The sequence below is a fragment of the Typopeltis vanoorti genome, chromosome 15, assembly GCF_054136105.1.
Source record: "Typopeltis vanoorti isolate ZY-2024b chromosome 15, IOZ_Tvanoo_1.0, whole genome shotgun sequence".
Taxonomy (NCBI): Eukaryota; Metazoa; Arthropoda; class Arachnida; order Uropygi; family Thelyphonidae; genus Typopeltis; species Typopeltis vanoorti.
The window spans coordinates 113,754,448-113,774,755 of record NC_143563.1 but is presented as its reverse complement, the minus strand read 5'-3'; the positions used below and the strand labels follow the sequence as shown (position 1 = coordinate 113,774,755).

The window sequence follows — 20,308 nt, the reverse complement described above, 5'->3', positions numbered from 1 at the left end:
ATCTCCCTTTAGTTTGTGGGTATACACCAAACATTCTTAACATGAATATGTGATGTATACTCTGTGATAGAGAAAATAATGGCATAATTAAAGTAATGTTTAATTTTATCCTTAGTGATGATGCATTACTGCCTTTAATCAGCATTAAGGGATTTTGTTGTATTTTATTCATTCCAGATAATGGTGTTTGAGTGAGATGTGGCACTTGGCAATCCACATGAATGATAATGTAATTATCATTGATACTTCCAATAAATAAGAAACAAATACCTGACTATTACTTTTTAGGCATTACTTTTAGTATTCTCAAGGAAACAAATTTCAAGAGATAAATGAAAATAATATCATTCCTGGATAAATGAAACGATGTAATTAACTTTATGGCCTACTGTTATTAATATTAAATACAATACGCAATAAATTAACATTGAGCATTTATAGAAACATTTGTGCATTTTAAAATCATTACTGCTTTTATAGTGCACAATCATTTTAAATTAAACTGATCCTATCCTTTCTTTTCCTCCTCACATTTCAGCAGGATTGAGAGGTGGTGATAGTGATGGGGAAATCACTGTCACTGTTGAAACCCATAACACATAGGAATGCTGTTTGCAGCAAATATGTTTGGGCTTTTTGTTTTAATATTACAACCCATTGGGACTAAATGGATAACATCTACTAAGTATCCTCTGTTCACTAGTTGGTAAATTTGATTACTAACATATAATTACTAAGAAATGTATAATTAATTGTGACAATGTTATATTTTTTCTTGGCTACTAGATTTTTTTGTACGAAAAAAAAAAAAAAAAAATCAATCGCATAATAAGCAACTTACAAACCAAACATGCATCTCAAAATCAGACAGAGTGTAACTGCTCTTAACTAGTCAAGCTGTTTGCATTAACAACTGGGGATGATTAAAAATCTTACTATGCAAAACTAGTCTCAAAACCAATGTAACAAATCAGATGAGGTTTAGGTATATTTCATTCATTCTAGATAATGTTTTTATTCTTTTTTTCATTAACGAAGAAACTGTTCCTCAGCCCCATTTTCCAACAACCAATACATAAATATATAAATTTTATAGAAATATAAAAGTTGCCTAACTCTTATGTTTTCAAAATAATGAAATTTTATACGCTTGCATAGCTAGGATAGATAAATAATATTTATGAAATTAAACTTGTCTTTTAAGTTTTCAAGGTTGTCAAGTTTGGAAAAAAAAAGTTTTGCAATTTGTGCAGTCATATTTTGCATGTTGTGCCAGATAACTCTGCAATTTCTACTGAAGTGAAAAAGTTTCTACAGAGGCAATAATATAATATGCTATAGTGACTTCATTCCTCCCTGCAAAACACTGAGGAATCTTTTTGTAAATATTACTTCATAAAAGTACAATTCTAATGCAATCCCTAGCATTTAGTTTCACATTACAGACAATGGGTGCATATACAGGAAAAATCTTTTTTTTTCTTTTCTTTTGTTGGGAAATACATTATGAAAAACTTATATGAATCAATGAAGCATGAAATTCTTTGCAGAAATTATTTATTATGAAAATAACAGGGAAAGAAATAATAAAATCATTATGATCATGCAAGGCTTTTATGTTTCTCCATGAGATGTCTCTGCAAAGCAGCTTGATATACAAATGTTTTGCTACACACCATGCACTTATAGCGGAATACCTCTTCATGGAGTGTACGATGCTGATAAAGATTTGTGATGTGTGAAAACGTTCTGCCACAAATATTACATGAGTAAATGTTCCTGTTGGGCTTATGGCAGTCTAAATGTCTTTGAAGACACTGCTTGCTGAAAAACTGTCTCTTGCACACGGTACACTGGGGCTTTTCCCTGAAGCTTGTTCTCCTAGCTGCTGCTTGCACGTTTCGCCATGTTATGCGGCTTGTGATGGCACCTGAAAGTTTATAGCCACGATTGTAAATCTAAATGGCACTACACAGTTGGACAGTATTTAAAAAAATTTCTTAACAAAATAAACACACTTCATTTGAAACTAGTACAACTGCACATCAGACCATAATGAATAACTGGTACAGCTGCATTTCAGAATGTGAAACGGGATTCATTTTATAGAAAACTACAAGAGTTATCACATTTGTTTAAGGAACAAAATCTTGTTTTGTTCAATAAGATAGGTGCTCATCCTTAACACATTGCTTTTAACTTCTTAATGAGAAAATTTTGTTAAACTGCAATGTTGATTTGACCATGAAATAAAAAAAATGACAATGATGTCGATTCATTCTCTCATCACAAAATATACATATCTAGTAATATATGCATAGTTGTATATATATTTTGGGAAAATGAGAAAGCAACAGGAGCATTATTATTTATTATTTTTTCTTTTTGAAATAGTGGTCATCCTCCAGATAATAGCATTTAGTTGAGAATTTTATTAATACAATAGTACATAATTGTACTCTGGTACTATTATGTACTATTTGTATGTGAGAAATGTGGAGATGAATTGCTTTAGTATACCCAACTGAAATTTTTATCATCAGTGTGTACTAATAAAAAAAATAAAAATAGAAACAAAATCTGAATAATTTAAACAACAACAAAAAAAGTAACTATGGAAAGATGACCTACAACAGTATAGTCTTGCATAATTCAAATGCTAATTAGCTGAAATTAGTGAAGAAATAAACTGAATACCTTATTCATTAGAAATGAACTAGGAGATCGAAGTCCCCCCAGGATGGTGATGCAATGATGTGAACCCCAGATTTACTTGATTGTTGGCTGGCTTCATAAACTAATTAAGTTTTAAATGCCAGAGCTGGAGAAGCCCTCCCAAAAAAACACCAAGTTTAAAATTAAAGGTATGCTAAATTTAGTTGAAGATTAAGTTACACTTATGTATAACATTTGCAAATGATAACTATTATACCTCCTCTGATTCAAATCGTGAATATGCAAAATTGTTGGTTTCAACCCCTGAAGGCATGGTGAAAATATTCTAAGTGGAATCTATTAATATATATTGCAAGTTACACTTAGTACAGTTCAATACTGTTTACAGTTTTTAAACCTGAATAAAATCTTTATTTGAATATGTGAGTTTCTAGGGTTTAGCAGTTCTGTAGGAAGCTTCCAGTATTGAGACCACATGCTTTTAGATAAATAATGAACAAATATAATCCTGCAAGTTTCATAAATCTTCAGATTTACACCATTAGGAGTATTAACAAATGTTGTACAGAACAGAGACTAGACAATTAATTACACACATTAGACGTTATCAGAACTTCACAGGTTGGTACATACTAATAAGTAATCAGAATAAAATATGTTAAATTAATCAAGTTCTGTAGCTTGTCACATGTCATCCTTGGTCCGTGGTAGTTAGATTTCGCCTAGATTTTTGGTACATTGTGTGGAGATCCTTATCATTTCAGATGCTTCCTTGAACTTTCTTGTAAAATAATTATGATCAACATAATGCATTTATTTGTTGCCAAACCTGATTTATGAGGTTTTTTTCCTACGTCTATTTCATGTTCAGACATACGGAGCTCTCCCGACTTTCCCATCTGCCTAAATAGCAATGCCACAAGAGCAATGAATTTCATAAATGCTTGTTTTTTCATGGGATGATGTGGAGGTTTTGGTAGATGTAAGCACTTGGAGATTTTATGCAATGATAAAAAATCCATTTTAATGTTGTACTCACAGAGCAACATTTCCACTTTGTAACATTCTATTTGTAAGGTATTGTGATTGCAATCTTAAAATTTTGTTTAAGTAAAATTTTGAAACAAATGATATTAATAACTATTACAAGAAACCAAAAACCTGGTTACATTACATTGATGATATTTTCGTTGTTTGATCAGGAACAAAGGATGACAATCCATTTTAAAGATTATCTGAACAGCTTGTATCCCAACACAAAATTCACTCATTAAGTGGAAGATCACAAAACATTACCATTCCTTGATATCCTATCAAAGTAAATGAAGAAAAAAAGATAGATCTTTTTCAGTATACAGAAAACCTGCAACTGGAAGATTGTTACGTGCCATTTCATACCATCATCCATCACAAAAGACAGGCATGATTTAAAAAAAAAAAGCTTTATGAGATTGAGCATACATTATGTCCAGTATATTAATTAAGAGGAATGAAGAACTGTGTTACTTGAGGCATAACCTCACCCTCAATGGTTATGAACCCAAGATGATTTAACAAAATTCTTAATACACCTCCGACAGCTCCATTACTTAAACAAGATTTTAAGAAAGCAATCATGCTATCTTCCATCAAGAATGCTACGGACAAAGTGACAATGTTGCTCTGCGAGTACAACATTAACGTGGTTTTTTTACCATTGCATAAAATCTCCAAGTTCTTACATCCATCAAAACCTCCACATCACCCCATGAAAAAACAAGCAGTTATGAGAATCACTGCCCGTGGCATTTGCTATGCAGGCTAGATGGATGGTTGGAGGAAATCAGCATGTCTGAACACGAAAGATGTTGGGGGGAAAAAAAAAAAAGCATAAAACAGGAAAGTCGGGAGCACATACAATAGAATTGGCATCCCATATAAATAAGACAGGCAATCAAATAGTTGGCAACAAATAAAAATGCCTTATATTGATCATAACTGTTTTACAAAAAAGTTCATAGAAGCATCTGTAATGCCAAGGATCCACACATACAATATAAAATAAATAAATATCCTACACGAAGTTCATTCTGCTTTCATTAAAAATCTAATTACTGCAGACATAGGATATGACATACGGGAAAACCACAGAATGTGATGGCAATAACTAGCATCGTTCTAACACATATATGGTGATTAATTTAATGTTTTTTTTTTAAACTGCAACCAGATAACATTTAATATGTGTAATTAATTGTTTCTAGTCGTTTTATTTTTTATGTATTACTTTTGCCAGTCTCGATGATGATGTAAGTCAGTTACTTATGAAACTTGTATGGTTATATTTGTTTATTTTATTAAACTTGTTATTTAACTAAAAAAAACATGTGGTCTCAATACCAGAAGCTTTCTACAGAATTGTTTATTATCTGATCTTATATAAATGGATAAAAAGTTTTGCTAGACTATTAGAAATAATCTCTGCATAATTAGCAAGCATGCTACTTGCTTCTGTTACAGAAGAAACTTTAGAACATTAAAAAATATTTTTATTAATGAAAATGAGAAAAATTTGTGTAATGGGGAAAATTTTGTTAAATATATATTTTTTAATAACCAAAGTAAACACATTAGTATGCAACAGAGAAGGTATGGGAGCACATACAATAGTATCCCAGAGCATATTTCTTATTTATTTGCATGTTTTTCAGCAACATGCTTTTGAAGAGCTGCATGGTAGACAAATGTCTTATTACACAATGTACACTGGTAACGAAAAACTTCTTTATGTACAATACGATGATGGTAGAGCCCTGTGACATGAGAATAAGTTTTTCCACAAATATCACAAATGTATCGTTTGCGGTTGATTCTATGACGATCTAAATGTCTTTGCAGACTTTGTTTGTTGAAAAATAGTCTTTTGCACACCATGCATTGTGGCCTTTCACCAATAGTACAGCTGGGTGATGTTTCTTGGGCATTCTGTTGTAAGAAATGGCCTGTAGAATAACCTGAAATGCGATAAGCATTATTTAGTGTACTATTTGCAAACAAGGCGACAACAATAATTTGTCCTTGTTCAAAATTAGTTAGCACTTATTTTTCTAGGAGGAAGGTGGGAACATCTTTTTAAATACTGAATAAAAATAACAAGAGTATACCTTTGTATGTGACACAATACTTTATATTTAAAAACCTATCAAAATGAGAAGGGTAAGAGATAATAAATGAGTTTATTTCGTGAATGCGTAATAGCATTTGTACAAATGCTGTAATTGAAAGCATCCTTTAAATGAAACCAACATGACAGGGGGAAGAAAAATTTAGTGGTAGATATTAAGGTAATTAAAACATGAATGTGTTTTTTATTATTAAAGGCACTAAAATATTATTTTACGGTTCTGTAATTAAAAATGACCAATTCTGATTAATTGTAAAATGGAAGCAGTACAAAAGCTAGAACCACAATTTTGTTGTTCATTAATGGAATTTACAATCTGGAATTTTTTTTTTTTTTCACTCTTAAAATATTAGAGAAAAAAATTAATTAAAAAGCAAAAGGTGCAAAAATGAATTCCATGCTCATCCTTGATGACTACATGGTCTTCCTAGGATCCACAAACCTGATGTTCCATTAATGGATGTTGTTGATTGTATTGGTAACAAGTTAATCTCATTATTTGTCAAATTTACTTTTTACTTCTAGTGATATCAAGAACATTTTAGACTTAAAAATTTACGATATTTGTTCGTACTACCCTCTGAGTTTAGGCTTGTGTCACTTTTCACCAATATTATTAATTCTTATCAGATACTATCGAATTACTAGAGCAAAATTTTCCACCTCATACAGTCGAGCTTTTTTGAATTCCTTATTTGCTATGGATATTTTACCTTTCAAAATAAACTGTACCAATAAAGTGAAAGAAAACTCATGGGAAATCATTTCTCTTCCCAACTTGCTATGTTATGGAACACTTCAAATGATGTTTCCTCATATTTCTTGGAAACTTCTGTTTTGGTACAGATATGTTAATGATATTTTTGTAGTTTGGAATGGTTTTTATGATTTAGAAGAATAGTTCGTATCTAAAATAAATGATTTTCATCATAGAATTCTATTAACTTTAGAGAAAGAAGAAAACCAAAAGTCTTATTGGATCTGGTAATTCTCTGTCAACCTGATGGCAGTCAAATAACTCTCAATATTTCAGAAGAAAACTTGCACAGACCATTATACTGAGAGTATAGAGTGATAGTTTCTTTTAGTAATGCACGGTGATCAGCATTCATTTTAGAAATTATGGACTTTACAACTGTGTTATAAATAACTCTTTTAATTTCCCAACGTTTCGATCTTCATATTAAGATCATCATCTGGAGTATATACAAGGAAAAGCTGAGTTATATTACACACAGTAAGCTAAAGAAACAATGATTTGATCACCGGTTATTCTATTGGCATGAACTCTAGTGGGGGAAAAATTAATTAATAATTTAGAAACTAATTTGATGTAGTTTCCAAATAATTAATTAATTTGTATTTTTTTTTCCACTAGAGGTCAGCAGAATAACCAGTGATCAATTCATTGTTTCTTTAGCTTACTGTGTGATGTAACTCAGCTTGTCCTTGTATATTTGTATATACTCCAGATGATGATCTTAATATGAAGATCGAAACATCATGAAATTAAAAGAGCTATTTATAACACGGTTGTAAAGTCCATAATTTCTAAAATGAATAGAGTGATGGTGTAGGTGAGATGGCCTCAAACAGTGAGGAATTATGTTTGTATACTGATCTAAGGAGTATTAGAAATAAAGGGGCCGAGTTGTAGCTTTGATCAAGTCAGTATACCCAAAGACAGTTGTTTTAAATGAAACTTGGTTGTGTGAGGATGGTATACTCTCTGGACTACAAATGATGGGATATATAAATTTCTGAAAGGAGAGGAAGGTAAAGAAGTGCTGTTAATGATAGCAGAGAAATTGTGCCTTATAAAATTAGAAGTGAAAAATAGTAGTGCATGAAGATTTTGAAGCTATTTGGTGTTAAGCTTAGATCAATAGAATATATATCTAATAGGATGTTGTTATAGGTCAGAGAATGTAGTGAGTGCTGATTGTGATGATTAGACAAACGAGTTGGGCAAGTAAAAGAAAGGTAATTATAAGAATGTGGATTGGAAAGAAGATATAGTGTATGGTAACAAGGAGAGTGAATTTGTTAAGTTTCTGCAGGATAACTATCTTAAGCAGACTGTGATGGAAGCGATATGAGATTTTCAGGTGTTGGATTTGGTCATATATTCACAGAATGTGGTTGTGAACAAGGTATCAACAATGTCATATTTGGCAAAAATGACTGGTTTGGGAGGCAGTCAAACAGGAAAAGGTCGTTGTCAAGAAGGTATATATGGAATTACAACGCAGGTGATTATGAGAAGCTCCATAGTCAACAAGCATCGATACACTGGGGCTGATGAGCATGAAGGACAGAGGTTCACAATGCAAGAAAATGATAAGACAGTATCTGACACAAGCAATGCATAACTGTATGCTAAGAGTTAAGGAAATAAACAGGGCAGAAGTGAGATGGATGAACAGTGAAATCAAGCAAGCAGTGCAGGAAAAGAAGTTGTTATGGAGGAGGAGGAGGTAAAAGACAGTTTGCAGTAAACAGATGTATGAGGAATATAAACTGCAAGTGAGAGAGATTACAAGCATCATTCAAAAAGAAAAACTAGAAAAAAAAAAAAAAAGAGAAGACTGGTTAGTCAAGTCAAAGATAATTAAATGGAATTTTTCTGCTATGTGGCAAGCAAAAGAATAATTGTGGAAGGGTAACACTGGTAGATAGTTATGCTGTTATGGTAACAAAGTGACCATAGCAAAGGATACAATGGAATTATTTAATGAGTACGTTATCAATGTATATCATGCTAATATAAATGATGCTGTAAACATGCAGAAGGAAGGCAAATATTACAAAAATTATAGGTGAAAGCACCAGCAGCATATCAAGTGTTGCTTAGGTTAGATGTTAATAAGGCTGTGGGTATTACTATTATCATCATCATCAGATCTCCGTAGAGTCAAGAGACTCATTGAAGGAGATCCCACTCTCACATTCACAGCTCACCATACTATGACTTAAATGCATTCACTGTCTCTGCACTCACTACACTCTCAGGGAATGTATTCCAGTCACCCACCACACTCCATGCAAAAAATCTACCCTCCCCCCACCATCCCTGCTCATAGCCTCCTTATACAGCTTCCAAAGATGGCCAAAGCTCCAGACAAGCAGACTGGCCTATAATTCAAAGATAGTCTTATCACCCACTTTATGAAGCAATTTTGCCCTCTTACCACTCCCTTTGGAACTTGGGCCAATCTTACAAGACTCATGTTAAAAATGTAAGTTTAAGTTGCTGTTAACTCTATGGAACATTCCCTTAAATACCTGTGGTGATATGCTATCAAAATCCATAGCCTTGTTGGCATCAAGTTTACTCAAATCCCTCATAGACCTCCTGCTCACCCCCCCCCCAATTCCCACTGTTCTCGTATTCTGTTCAGTATTGCTACAATCACAAGTATGGAATACTTTAATGAACTGCTCATCTCTACTATATATCCTCCTCAGTGTTTATCATTTTCCCATTATCACTGACCAACATCATCCTCTCATAATCATTCTTCCTTCTACTGGCCATATATCAAAAAATTCCCTAGGATTTCTTTTAGCCTCATTTGCTAACTGTTGCTTATACTGCACTTTTGCTTTCCTTACCATGTGAGTCACCTTCCTTGGTTGCTCTTTGTACTCCTCATGTAACTGATTATTGTCAAGCACCTTGTGCTTCTCTACAATGCTCTAGTTCATCCCATAGATGTTCAACAGTGTTGAGATGAGAACTCTGTGGAGAGTAGTCAAATGCGGTGACGTTCATATACACAAACCATACAGTTACAGCAGTAGCCCTATGATAAGGTGCATTGTTTTGCTGAAAGAGACAATAATCAGTTTCATAGGAATGCCACAAATTAGGAAGCACTGTCCAAATCAGACATCAAAATCTCCTGGTCCTAAGAGCATTCATCCAATTCTCCTGAAGAAGATTCACTGCATACTTTGAGCAACAATCTTCAGTCATCCATTTTACACCTACCTTATTTTAATCTCTTGACCTTTGGAATATACCCAGTCACTGCCTCTGCCAGATAGTTCCTGAGTAGAAACCAAGCAACACTGATTTCTTTCTCACCCAATTCCTCATTCCATGCTATCATCAAAAGCCACCTCCTGAGGCTGTCATGATCATCTATTTTATAGTTCCACATATAGCCCTATCACACAAAAGTCCTGATATGGTTGGACACCACCCAAGTAATCACTTCATGGTCACTTTCACCAACTGGGGGAAGATGTGACACTTCATTATAATAATATCAATAATATCTTCTGATGGGATACTCAAATCCAAGACACTCCATCCATGTGTCGCATCTGTTACACAGTGATTAAAATAGTCTCTCAAAAACTCAAGAAATTTATTTTCTTTGGTTCTAGACACTGTTTCTTCATTTCAGATTGAATTACCATAATTGAAATCACCCCATAATGATCAACCTTTTTTTTATTAGCCAGAACAATTTGTCTAAAAATTTCCTTCTCAATGCCTTCCACATTACTAGATCTATAGCAGCACCCTACTAAACGTTTCATCCTGTCCACCTCCACTTCACACCATACTGCTTTAAAACCACTGCCACTATTTTTCCCCTGCATTTCCACCTTAGATGAGCACAACACTTCTGTAATCATCAATAACACGTCTGCCTATTTGCATTGTCTGTCTTCATGAAAGACTACAAATTCCTCCATCTCTAATTCCTGTCAGAATGTCATACTTGTTCAACTATGTATCACCAATTCCAACAATTTTTGGGCAACTGAATTTTATCAATGCTATAATTTCATTCCCCTTGTTTTGAATACTTCCAGCATTTGTAAACATACACATTAGCTCATTTCTATAACAAGTCCCACTGACCCTGCTTCTCAGATATGACTTCTCCACCTCTCCATTCCTCTCTATCATCACCGATATTTCACAACTCCCCAGACATGTCACCCCCCACATCCTTGACTATCTCTTAATCCTTCTTGCAAACTTCTCATGCAGTGTCTCCCTGTCCACCCAGTGTTTCTTCTCTCTCCTTATCTTCACTCGTGCTACTCACCTTTTTTCTGTTTGCAAAGTTGCCTATCTTACTCTCCTGCTCTTCCACAACATCTCTTGCTTCCTCAGGTCTTACATTCATTTCAATCATTATTTTCTCTTGCAGCAACAGTTTCCCAACTGACTCACAAAAAATCCATTTAAATGTAGCCCATATCTTTTATAGAGCTCTATGTGTCCCTCAAAATCATCCCACACACATTCGTAAACATACACACTAGCTCGTTTCTATAACAAGTCCCACTGACTCTGCTTCTCATATATGACTTCTCCGCCTCTCCATTCCACTCTATCATCACCGATATTGCACAACTCCCCAGACATGTCATCCCCACATCCTTGACTATCTCTTAATTCTTCGTGTGAACTTCTCAAGCAGTGTCTCCCTGTTCACCCAGTGTTTCTTCTCTCTCATTATCACTCTTCTGCTCTTCCACAACATCTCTTGCAGCAAGTTTCCCAAATGACTCACAAAAAATCCATTTAAATGTAGCCCATATCTTTTATATAGCTCTATGTGCCCCTCAAAATCATCCCACACATTCACAAAAGGAACTCCTTTATCCTCACACAACTCTGCTAGTATATCATTCATAATCTTCACTGGCCTTCTTAACTCACCATCGTACCTGGGCAACATGGTTACTACCTTACCTACCACATTGATATCTTTCTCTCTCCTTAACAGTCTCCTGACATCCATCTTTACATTCTCCTTGTTACCAGTCAAATAATTTGTGTCAATTACTACTACCAACTCTTTTGCTTGCATGCTCTTATTCAATACTTCAATCATCTTGCAGATTTTACCACCCAGAAAACAAACCTTGTGCACCTTTTCACTCACTACACCATTAATCATCGAATTCCCATAACATTGTTACTCTCAAATTATTTGATATTTCTTTCAAACCTTTCATGCCATTCTTCCTCACATTTCTGTGCAAATCCATAAATCTCCTCAAGTTCATTCCTTATACATTTAATTTCTTACCTCATCTTTACCAACTCCACTTTCAACTCTACAATTTTCTCACTGCCATTTATGCCAATCGCATTTCACTACTTTGCACATCAGCTGTCTTACCACACACTACTGCTAACTCGCTGCCAGTTATGCCCACTCTCTCACCGTCATCTATGCATGCTATCTTATCACTCAATGTCACTAACTCACTACCACTTTTGCCTGCTGACTTACCATTACTGTTCAATCACTCAACTATACCATCAACTATGCTTACTCCAGTAGCTACATCAACGATCTTTTGCTTGCTACTGCTCACATTCAACGATATCTCATAATCCATAAGCATGCTACTCTTCTTGCACACCCAAACTCTCTCATCTCTTCAATCTCTTTCTAATTATTACTATTATTGACACAAAGAAGTCTAAGAACTCATCATGGGAGAGCACACTACTCTATTACTCATCATCTACTTACACCAACTACACATAATAGCATTATCATCATCAACACACAATGCCATTACTACCATCAATATACAACACCATCTACTGCCCACCACCAATAGTATTTTGTCTGTAAATTGCATGTGTTCTCTTGGCTGATTTGTCTGTATGCAGGATGAAAAACCCAAGTTTCTGGGGGGGGGGGCTTATGACCTCCGTATGAGATTGGATAACTGACTTTCAGTTGTAAAAAGGCATATAAAGATTCCTTTTGTCACAACAAGAATGAATGAACAATGTCAGTTCTACTACAATGTAACCTCCACCTCTATTTCCTGCATTCTTTGTTGAAATAATTGGATGACATGTCACTGCAAATTTTTAAGGAATGTGCAAAAAGTTAGCTATACTCTGGATCTGGTTATTTAATATAAGTCTTTAAAGTGGGGAAAGTTCCTATGGAATGGAAAGAAAGCAAAACAGAACCTCCCCACAAGCATAGTTCTAGGACAGAGGTTTTCAATTATAGAGTAGTCTGAATATCTGCAGTTGTGGCTAAAGTATTGGAGAAACCAGTTAGGAATAAAATACAGAACTGGGTAAATGGACATAACATTCTCTATGATGGTCAGCATGGGTCTGTGAAGGACAGGTCTGCTTCAATTTATAAGGTGACAAATGTTTTGAGTAAGGAAGATTCATACAGTGATATTCTTAGACTTAGCAAATTACAATATGACAGATTGGTGTATAAGCTGCAGAAAATGGCACTGGATTACTGATTGATCAGGTGGACTGAAGACTGGCTTTCTGAATAATTCCCGCAAGATGGAATAGTATCTTAGAAAAGGAAGGTGACCAGTGTCTCTAGGTTCTGTTCTTCAACCCCTACTGTTTAACTTATTTTTTAATGATATTTCATGTGAAATGACTGGGGATCTTAAACTGTTTGCTGATGATGCAATGCTAGGTAGAATTCAGAAGTATTGCTGGTTAATTCTCTACAAGAAGATAAAAATGAAATAGATTATATACATGTGTAAGAACACATGAAAGATTTGAATAGATTTTTAGCTGGGACAGATGAGTAGGCTGTAGTTATAATATTAATAAATGCAAGGTGTGCAGAGATATAAGGATGCATACTGTATTGGTGGAGTTGTGCTTCAGGAAGTGGATGAAATTCAGGATCTTGGGGTGATGGTAGACTGAGGACTAAAGTTCCAAGGGCACATTGCAAGTGCTGCAAAGCCTGCACATCATATTGCTGTAATGATAAGAAGTATACTGAGATGTAGAGATAAGGAGGTGGTGGTAGTGCCTCTGTATAAGGAATCCTCTCATCCAAGTGTGTGGAAACACTTGGATGAGAGAATCCAAACACAAACAATTAAAGTGATATTGGAACTCCGGAATGTTGATTATGCAGAGCGGTTGAGGATATGTAGATTACAGAGTTTGGTGGATAGGAGATATGATATAGCTTTTCAAGTCTGTTAAGGGATTTTACTAGATTAATATCGAAGGAATTATAAAGAAGGTGGACAGTAAGTTGGGAGAAAGAGAACGAGAGGCCATCCCTGGAAGTTGTATAAAAATGTGGTGAAGAAGGATGTGAAGAGTTTTTAGTGAGTGGAACACATTGCCAGAATGCATTGTGAATGCAGGGAGTGTAAATGATTTCAAGGCTTAATATGATGGTTTCATATCCATTGTCAATACAGTTATAAGAAGAAGAAAAAAAAAAGAAAAAGAGTAATTCAACTGAAAGTGCATAATATTATGTGCACTATTGGCTGCAGGAGAATAGCTCCACCTCCATTAAGAGATATCTAAAATAAATTACAATAAAAATAATTTAGTTAATAAATTATTTTTATATATAAACAAAAAATTGATTACAAATTAAGAACACATGAATGGTGACTATTAGTTAGTATAACTTCCCAGAATTGAGAAAGTTTCAGGCGATCATTTCTGTTTGGGTTCAGGTGAATGTGTGTATATCACAGTTTTCCTTATACAGTCTTTCCAGAAGAAGAAAATTTTTGTGTAACACTTTGGTTTTCTCCACTGAATCCTGTTTTGTAGATAATGAATGGCTTCTTAAACCAGATCTGTTGGGTTCTTTAAGTGAAATGTATTCCTGATGTTCTTCAAGATGAATTTGTGCAGATCAACTAGTCCATCATAATAACATAGGCTACAAGAACAGAGGATTCTGTAAATTCCAGTATAAGAAAGAGGAGGATATTTGTCTTTAGATGAGATAAGGAAGGTATTAAGTTTGCAAATTGGATGGAGAGAGAGAAATGTAAATTAATCTGTCGAAGCAGTCTTGCTATTTTCTCTAAAATTCCTTTAACAAATATGGAATACACATTCTATAAATTCATGAGGCTGGTTAAGATGACTGTCATAATTACTGATTATTGTATTGATAGTTTTTATATCATAAAAGGTAGATACCTTTTATGATACAAAAACAGATAAAAGGTAGTTCTTATAATAAAGTTCTTTGTTTAGAAAAGAATCTGTAGAACATAGCATTTTTAAATGACTGGAATATACTTTAGACTTTTGAAATGACCAATTTGTAGAACTTATCTTGCAGCATTCCAATATGTTCTGTTGTTTTTAATGAATAGAAAGTATGAGGGATTGAACAAATGAGAACAACAAATTATTTTTAGTAACAGATTAAGTGAGTGTGTCTGCATGGAATGAAAAGTGCAGAAACAAATATACAGAGATTACTAAGAAATGTACAAAAGAATGCGAGAGAAAAACACGGATAAAAACAAATAACAGTAGCATCCAAATATATGCTCCCACCTCATCCCACACTGATGAAGAGATAGAAGCATTTTATGACTCACTGCAGCACACTCAAAAAAAAAAAAAAAAAAAAGAAAAGAAATAGTAATGGGCAATTTTAATGCTAAAGTAGATCATCCCATTCACCAAATAGATACAATAGGACCATACATATATGGTACAAGCAGCAACTCAGGAATGGCTCTTACAGAATTCTCTATCAGTAACAAGCTTTATATTATGAATACATTTTTTAAGAAAGCCCTCAAAAGAAAATAGACATGGAGAAATAAAAAATGAAATAGATTATATACTGTGTAATAAAGAAATAGTTCAAGATACCTCAGTACTAAATCAAATAAAAATAAAGTGACCACAGACTGATCAGAGCCAAAATTAAAATAAACTCCAAATTGGAAAGAATAAAATGGCTAAACAACAAAAAAAAAGTTTCGACTTAAAACCTATTGAAAACAAGAAGGATTACAAAGAAAAACTCAATCAAAAACTAGACTTAATAAATATATTTGAAGAAGACATAAATAAAATAAGCAAAAACCTAATGGAAGTAATAAACTCAGCAGCCAATGAATTCAAAAGCAACAAACAACAAAAAGACAAACTTTCAAAGGAAACCTTATAACTACTAAAAAAGTGATAAATATGAAACAAGACAAAAACTTAATTTCTAAAGCAGAATATGCAGAACTATGCAAAACAATAAGTAAAAATATGAAAAATTAAATAAGATCTTATAAAACTAAAAAAATAAAAGAAACAATAGAAAACAATACAAATATGAAAATACTAAGAAAACATTTATCAGTTGGCAAAAGTCAAATAACTGCAATAAAAGATAAGAATGGAACTGCAATAAGGAACCAAGAACAAATCCTAAGCAGTCTAGAAGAATTTTATAAACAACTCTATAGTGATCCTTCAATAGATCAATCAAATATAAATAACTCTTCTCCATCGCATATGGTATTCATCCCCCCATTCACTTCAGATGAAATAAAACAAATGAAAAATGGAAAATGTCCTGGTGAAGACCTAATTCACATAGAATTAAATGGGGAGGAAACAATATAATTCAGCATGTCACAAACTTACTAAATCTATGCCTAGAAGAGCAGAAGATATGAAAAATGTATCAGTATCAGAGTATGCTACTCCGATACTGTTATTTAAAAAAAAAAGGGGACAAAGAAGAAGTAAAGAACTATAGACCAATTAGTATTCTCTCTAATCTGTACAAAATTCTCACAAAAGTAATAACAAACAGGTTAACACTTCTTCTAGACTCAAATCAACCAGTAGAACAAGCAGGATTCCATAAAGGCTTCAACCCAACTGATCATATTCATGCAGTAAAACAAATAATAGAAAAAGCAGAAGAAAACCAATCGTCTCTCTGTTCAGCCTTCACTGATTATGAAAAAGCATTTGATTCCATCAAAACTAATGAATAATCAATGCACTCCAGAATCAGGGAGTTCCTGGAGAATATATGGACCTCTCCAGGCAATATACCTCATTGCAACAATCCAACTTCACACGAGTAGCAATAAAATATCAATTGAAAAAAGGTGTCCGACAAGGAGACTCTCTATCACCCAAAATCCTTACAGCAGTACTTCAAGAAATATTTAATAATATAAACTGAACAAACCTTGGTATAAAAATTAATAACAGAAACTTAATACATAAGATATACAGATGATATAATTTTTGCAAACACCCCAGAAGACCTATATCATGAAAGCAGAAAAGTCAGTCTAAAGATAAACAGAGAAAAAACTCGAATCATGTTTAATAATTTTCTAACACCAAAAAACATAATAATAGAAAACAATTTCTTGGAAAGAGTCACTTCATAAACATAATTAGGTCATCTCATTGATCTAAACTGTGGACTCCAAAAGGAAATAAATAAGAGAGTTCAACTTGCCTGGAGTGCATTCAGAAAATTGAAAAGTATTTTTCAAAACAATGATGTCCCACTCTGTTTAAAAAGGAAGACATTTAACCAGTGTATACTTCTAGTCATCTCATATGGTTGTGAAACTTGGTCACTAACAAAAGCACTGGCAAATAAATTAACAACTCAAAGAAAAATAGAGAGGTTGATGCTAGGCATCGCATAAAAAGATAAGAAGCGAAACTCCTGGATAAGAAGCCAGACTCGCATCACTGACATCATTCTTCACCACAAACGACTAAAATGGAAATGGGCTGGACATCTATCCAGAAGAGAAGATGAGCAATGGACCACCATACTAATGAACTGGAGTCCAAAAGAAGGGAAACGAGGCTGAGGACGTCCTAAAAGAAGGTGGAGTGATGAATTGTCAAATTTTGTTAGGGAAAATTGGTCAACCATTGCCAAGAACAGAGAAAGGTGGAAAGAACTGGAGGAGGCCTTCGTCCAGCAGTGGACAGAAAATGGTTGAAACGAAGAAGATCCAGAGTCAAAGATTACAGATATAGCTGAGGCTGTGAACATTTTAAGATTACAGTAGTTGTGGGAACGAATGATCTAGGTAGTAAAAGATTTTCTGAGACAGGATTTGAAAGACTTGATAGCAATGAATACAAGAAAAGAGAGTGGAAAGATCAAGAATACGATACCAAGATGAATTAAACAGAAGAGTGATTACAGAAAATGGAATAATGTGGAGATTGTTTAAAAACTTTTGTAAAGAAATGAAACTGAATATTCATTTTATGAATGTCTGGGAGGAGTTTGATAAAAGGAAAGACATTTTTTTAAGTGATGATTTGAACTTAAATGGATTGGGCATATGGCATTTAGAAGATAATTTATTGCTAAAGGATAGAGTAAATAGTCAAACACAGAGAAATGGGATTTGCTAGAGAGGAAGGTGATAGTCAGCTGTTAATAAGGTCAATAATTGCTGTGAATGTGGGATTAAATGTTCTCAGAAAATAAACTGTATACAGAGTGGGCTAATTCACACACACAGAAAGGTTATGGGAGGAAGAGAGTATTGCAGTTTATGTATATCAATGCCAGAAGTATTCATAATAAGTCTGAGGAATTTTTGGCATTAGTAAGTACAATTTGGTCTAAAATTATAAGAATTAGTGAGACTTAGTTGAATAAGAATGATACAGAGATAGAATGTAAGGGATTTTCAGGGAGGACAGAATGGGGATGAAGTTTTTCTAACGAAGAGTTGAAGCCAAAAAGAGCAGGAGCACCTCAAGATAATGTATATGCAGAGGGCAGTTCATTTGAGGCTATTTGGTGTGAGATAGAGATCAACAGGATGAAATATGTAATTGGTTGCTGCTATAATCCAGAGGATATATAGGAAAATGTAGATGGTAAGCATTGGCAAATTTGCATGATGAGTGAAGGTCGAATAATTATTATGGAGACATGGATTGGGAGAAGGAATGGCCAAGAAAGGAAGGAAATGGATTTTATACAGTTATTAAAGAGATAATTACATAAGACAGCATGTAATAGAAGGGATAAGAGGTTCAAGATTGTTGGATCTGGTCACAGCATTCGAGAACATATCAATAACCAATTTAGTCACACTGTCTCCACTTGGGGAAAGCCTCATGTGGTCTTGACTTGAGAGACTATAAGAAGTGCCAAATTTTCTGTTAAGAAGGAATATATGTGGGATTGTAAGACTGGTGATTATGGCAAACTGAGAAGTCAGCTTTTAGCAGAGCTGTGGCATGAGAATTTCAAGGGGAGAAATGTTGATAGTGCATGGGAGATTGTCAAAGGGTGTTTAAGAAAAATAATATCAGAGTGTATATCCCGAGTCAGGAGGAGAAATCAAGTAGGAGTAAGATGGATGAATAGTATTATTAAGCAGGAGTTGCAGATAAAGAAAAGGTTGTAGAAGAAGTATAAAGAAAAAGGTGAGCATTACAAGGTACGGGTAAGGAGATTGACCTGTATGGTATGGAAGGCCAAAGCTAATTATGAGAGTAAGCTAGCTGATAAGTCCAAAAGAAAACCTAAGGAGTTCTATTACCATGTGGCACGTTAAAAGAAGAATAACCATGAAAGGATGACTAAAAAGTGTTGATAATGGGGAAGTAACAGAAGCAAATCAAATTGTTGAGTTACTTAGTAATCATTTTGCAAAAGTGTACCATCTTGGTTGTGATATGCCAAATGAGTCACTGACTGATGAGAGTCTAGAGGTAGAAGAAATAGAGGTGCTTAATATATTACAGAACCTTAATGTTAACACTGCCATAGAGTTAGATGACATATTGGCTCATGTACAATGACAATGTGCAAGAGAATTAGAACCTCTCTGACCATATTGTTTAATTTAAGCCTCAGTTCTGGTAAAGTTCCAATAGTGAAAAGATGAGGAAATAATTCCACTGCATAAGGAAAGCTCCAAGACAGAAGTAGCAAATTATAGGCCAACCAGTATATTATTAGGAGTGGTGGTTAAGGTTTTGGAGAAATTAATAAAAATTAGAATTCAGGACTGGGCGGACAGAAATACGATACTTTATAAGGGAGGGATCACATGGTTTTGTGGAGGGTAGGTCTTGCCTTAGTAGCTAATTTACTTTCTATAATAAATAACAGTCGAACTGGATAAAGGAAATCCTTACTCATGATAGTACTGGATTTTGTAAAGACATTTGACAGGATTCCACATGCAACTCTGTTGCATATATTGGAGCAAATGAGAATGGATCCAAACCTGGTGATTTGGATTATACGGTGGCTGGTGGACATATCAAAGACTGCCTTCTCCTGGAAGAGCTGAGTCTAGGAGAAGGCAGGTGACTAGTTGTGTACCTCAGGGCTCAGTATTTGTCCTGTGTTGTTTAATTTGTATATCATTGATGTACATAATTTGATAGGAAATATCCACTTGATTGCTAATGATGCAAAATTAGGAAGAGCAACAGTCAATGAAGATGTATATCTTGCAGGATGATTTAAATATGCTGGCAGTATGGGCAAAGGTAAATGGCTGTCAGGTGAATGTGGCTAAGTGTAAGGTTATGCACTTCAGGAGGATGAGATTATTGTAAAATCTCTCATGATATATAACTATGTAACTTATCATGTTTGCTTTTACATGTTTTTCTAAGGAGATTGTACTTAAAGAAATGTCAAATTTTGTCTGCAATAATCTTGTATTTGTAAT

The 20,308-nt window shown here is 34.1% G+C and overlaps 1 protein-coding gene across 4 annotated transcripts in view; it reads right to left on the bottom strand.

Annotated features, from left to right (window-relative positions):
- Nucleotides 1–1,591: 1,591 nt before the first annotated feature.
- The window catches only part of LOC150099088 (uncharacterized), a 330,865-nt gene continuing 312,148 nt past the window's right edge, over nt 1,592–20,308 (bottom strand). The window contains exon 5 of one of the 4 annotated variants that reach the window (XM_090404942.1): nt 1,592–1,930. In XM_090404942.1, the coding sequence (XP_090261068.1) occupies nt 1,602–1,930 (329 nt within the window). In that variant the 3' untranslated portion in view covers nt 1,592–1,601. Of the gene's footprint in view, nt 1,931–5,298; nt 5,670–20,308 lie in introns of those variants that run through there. The other 3 variants (XM_090404946.1, XM_090404944.1, XM_090404945.1) reach the window with 3 other exon arrangements.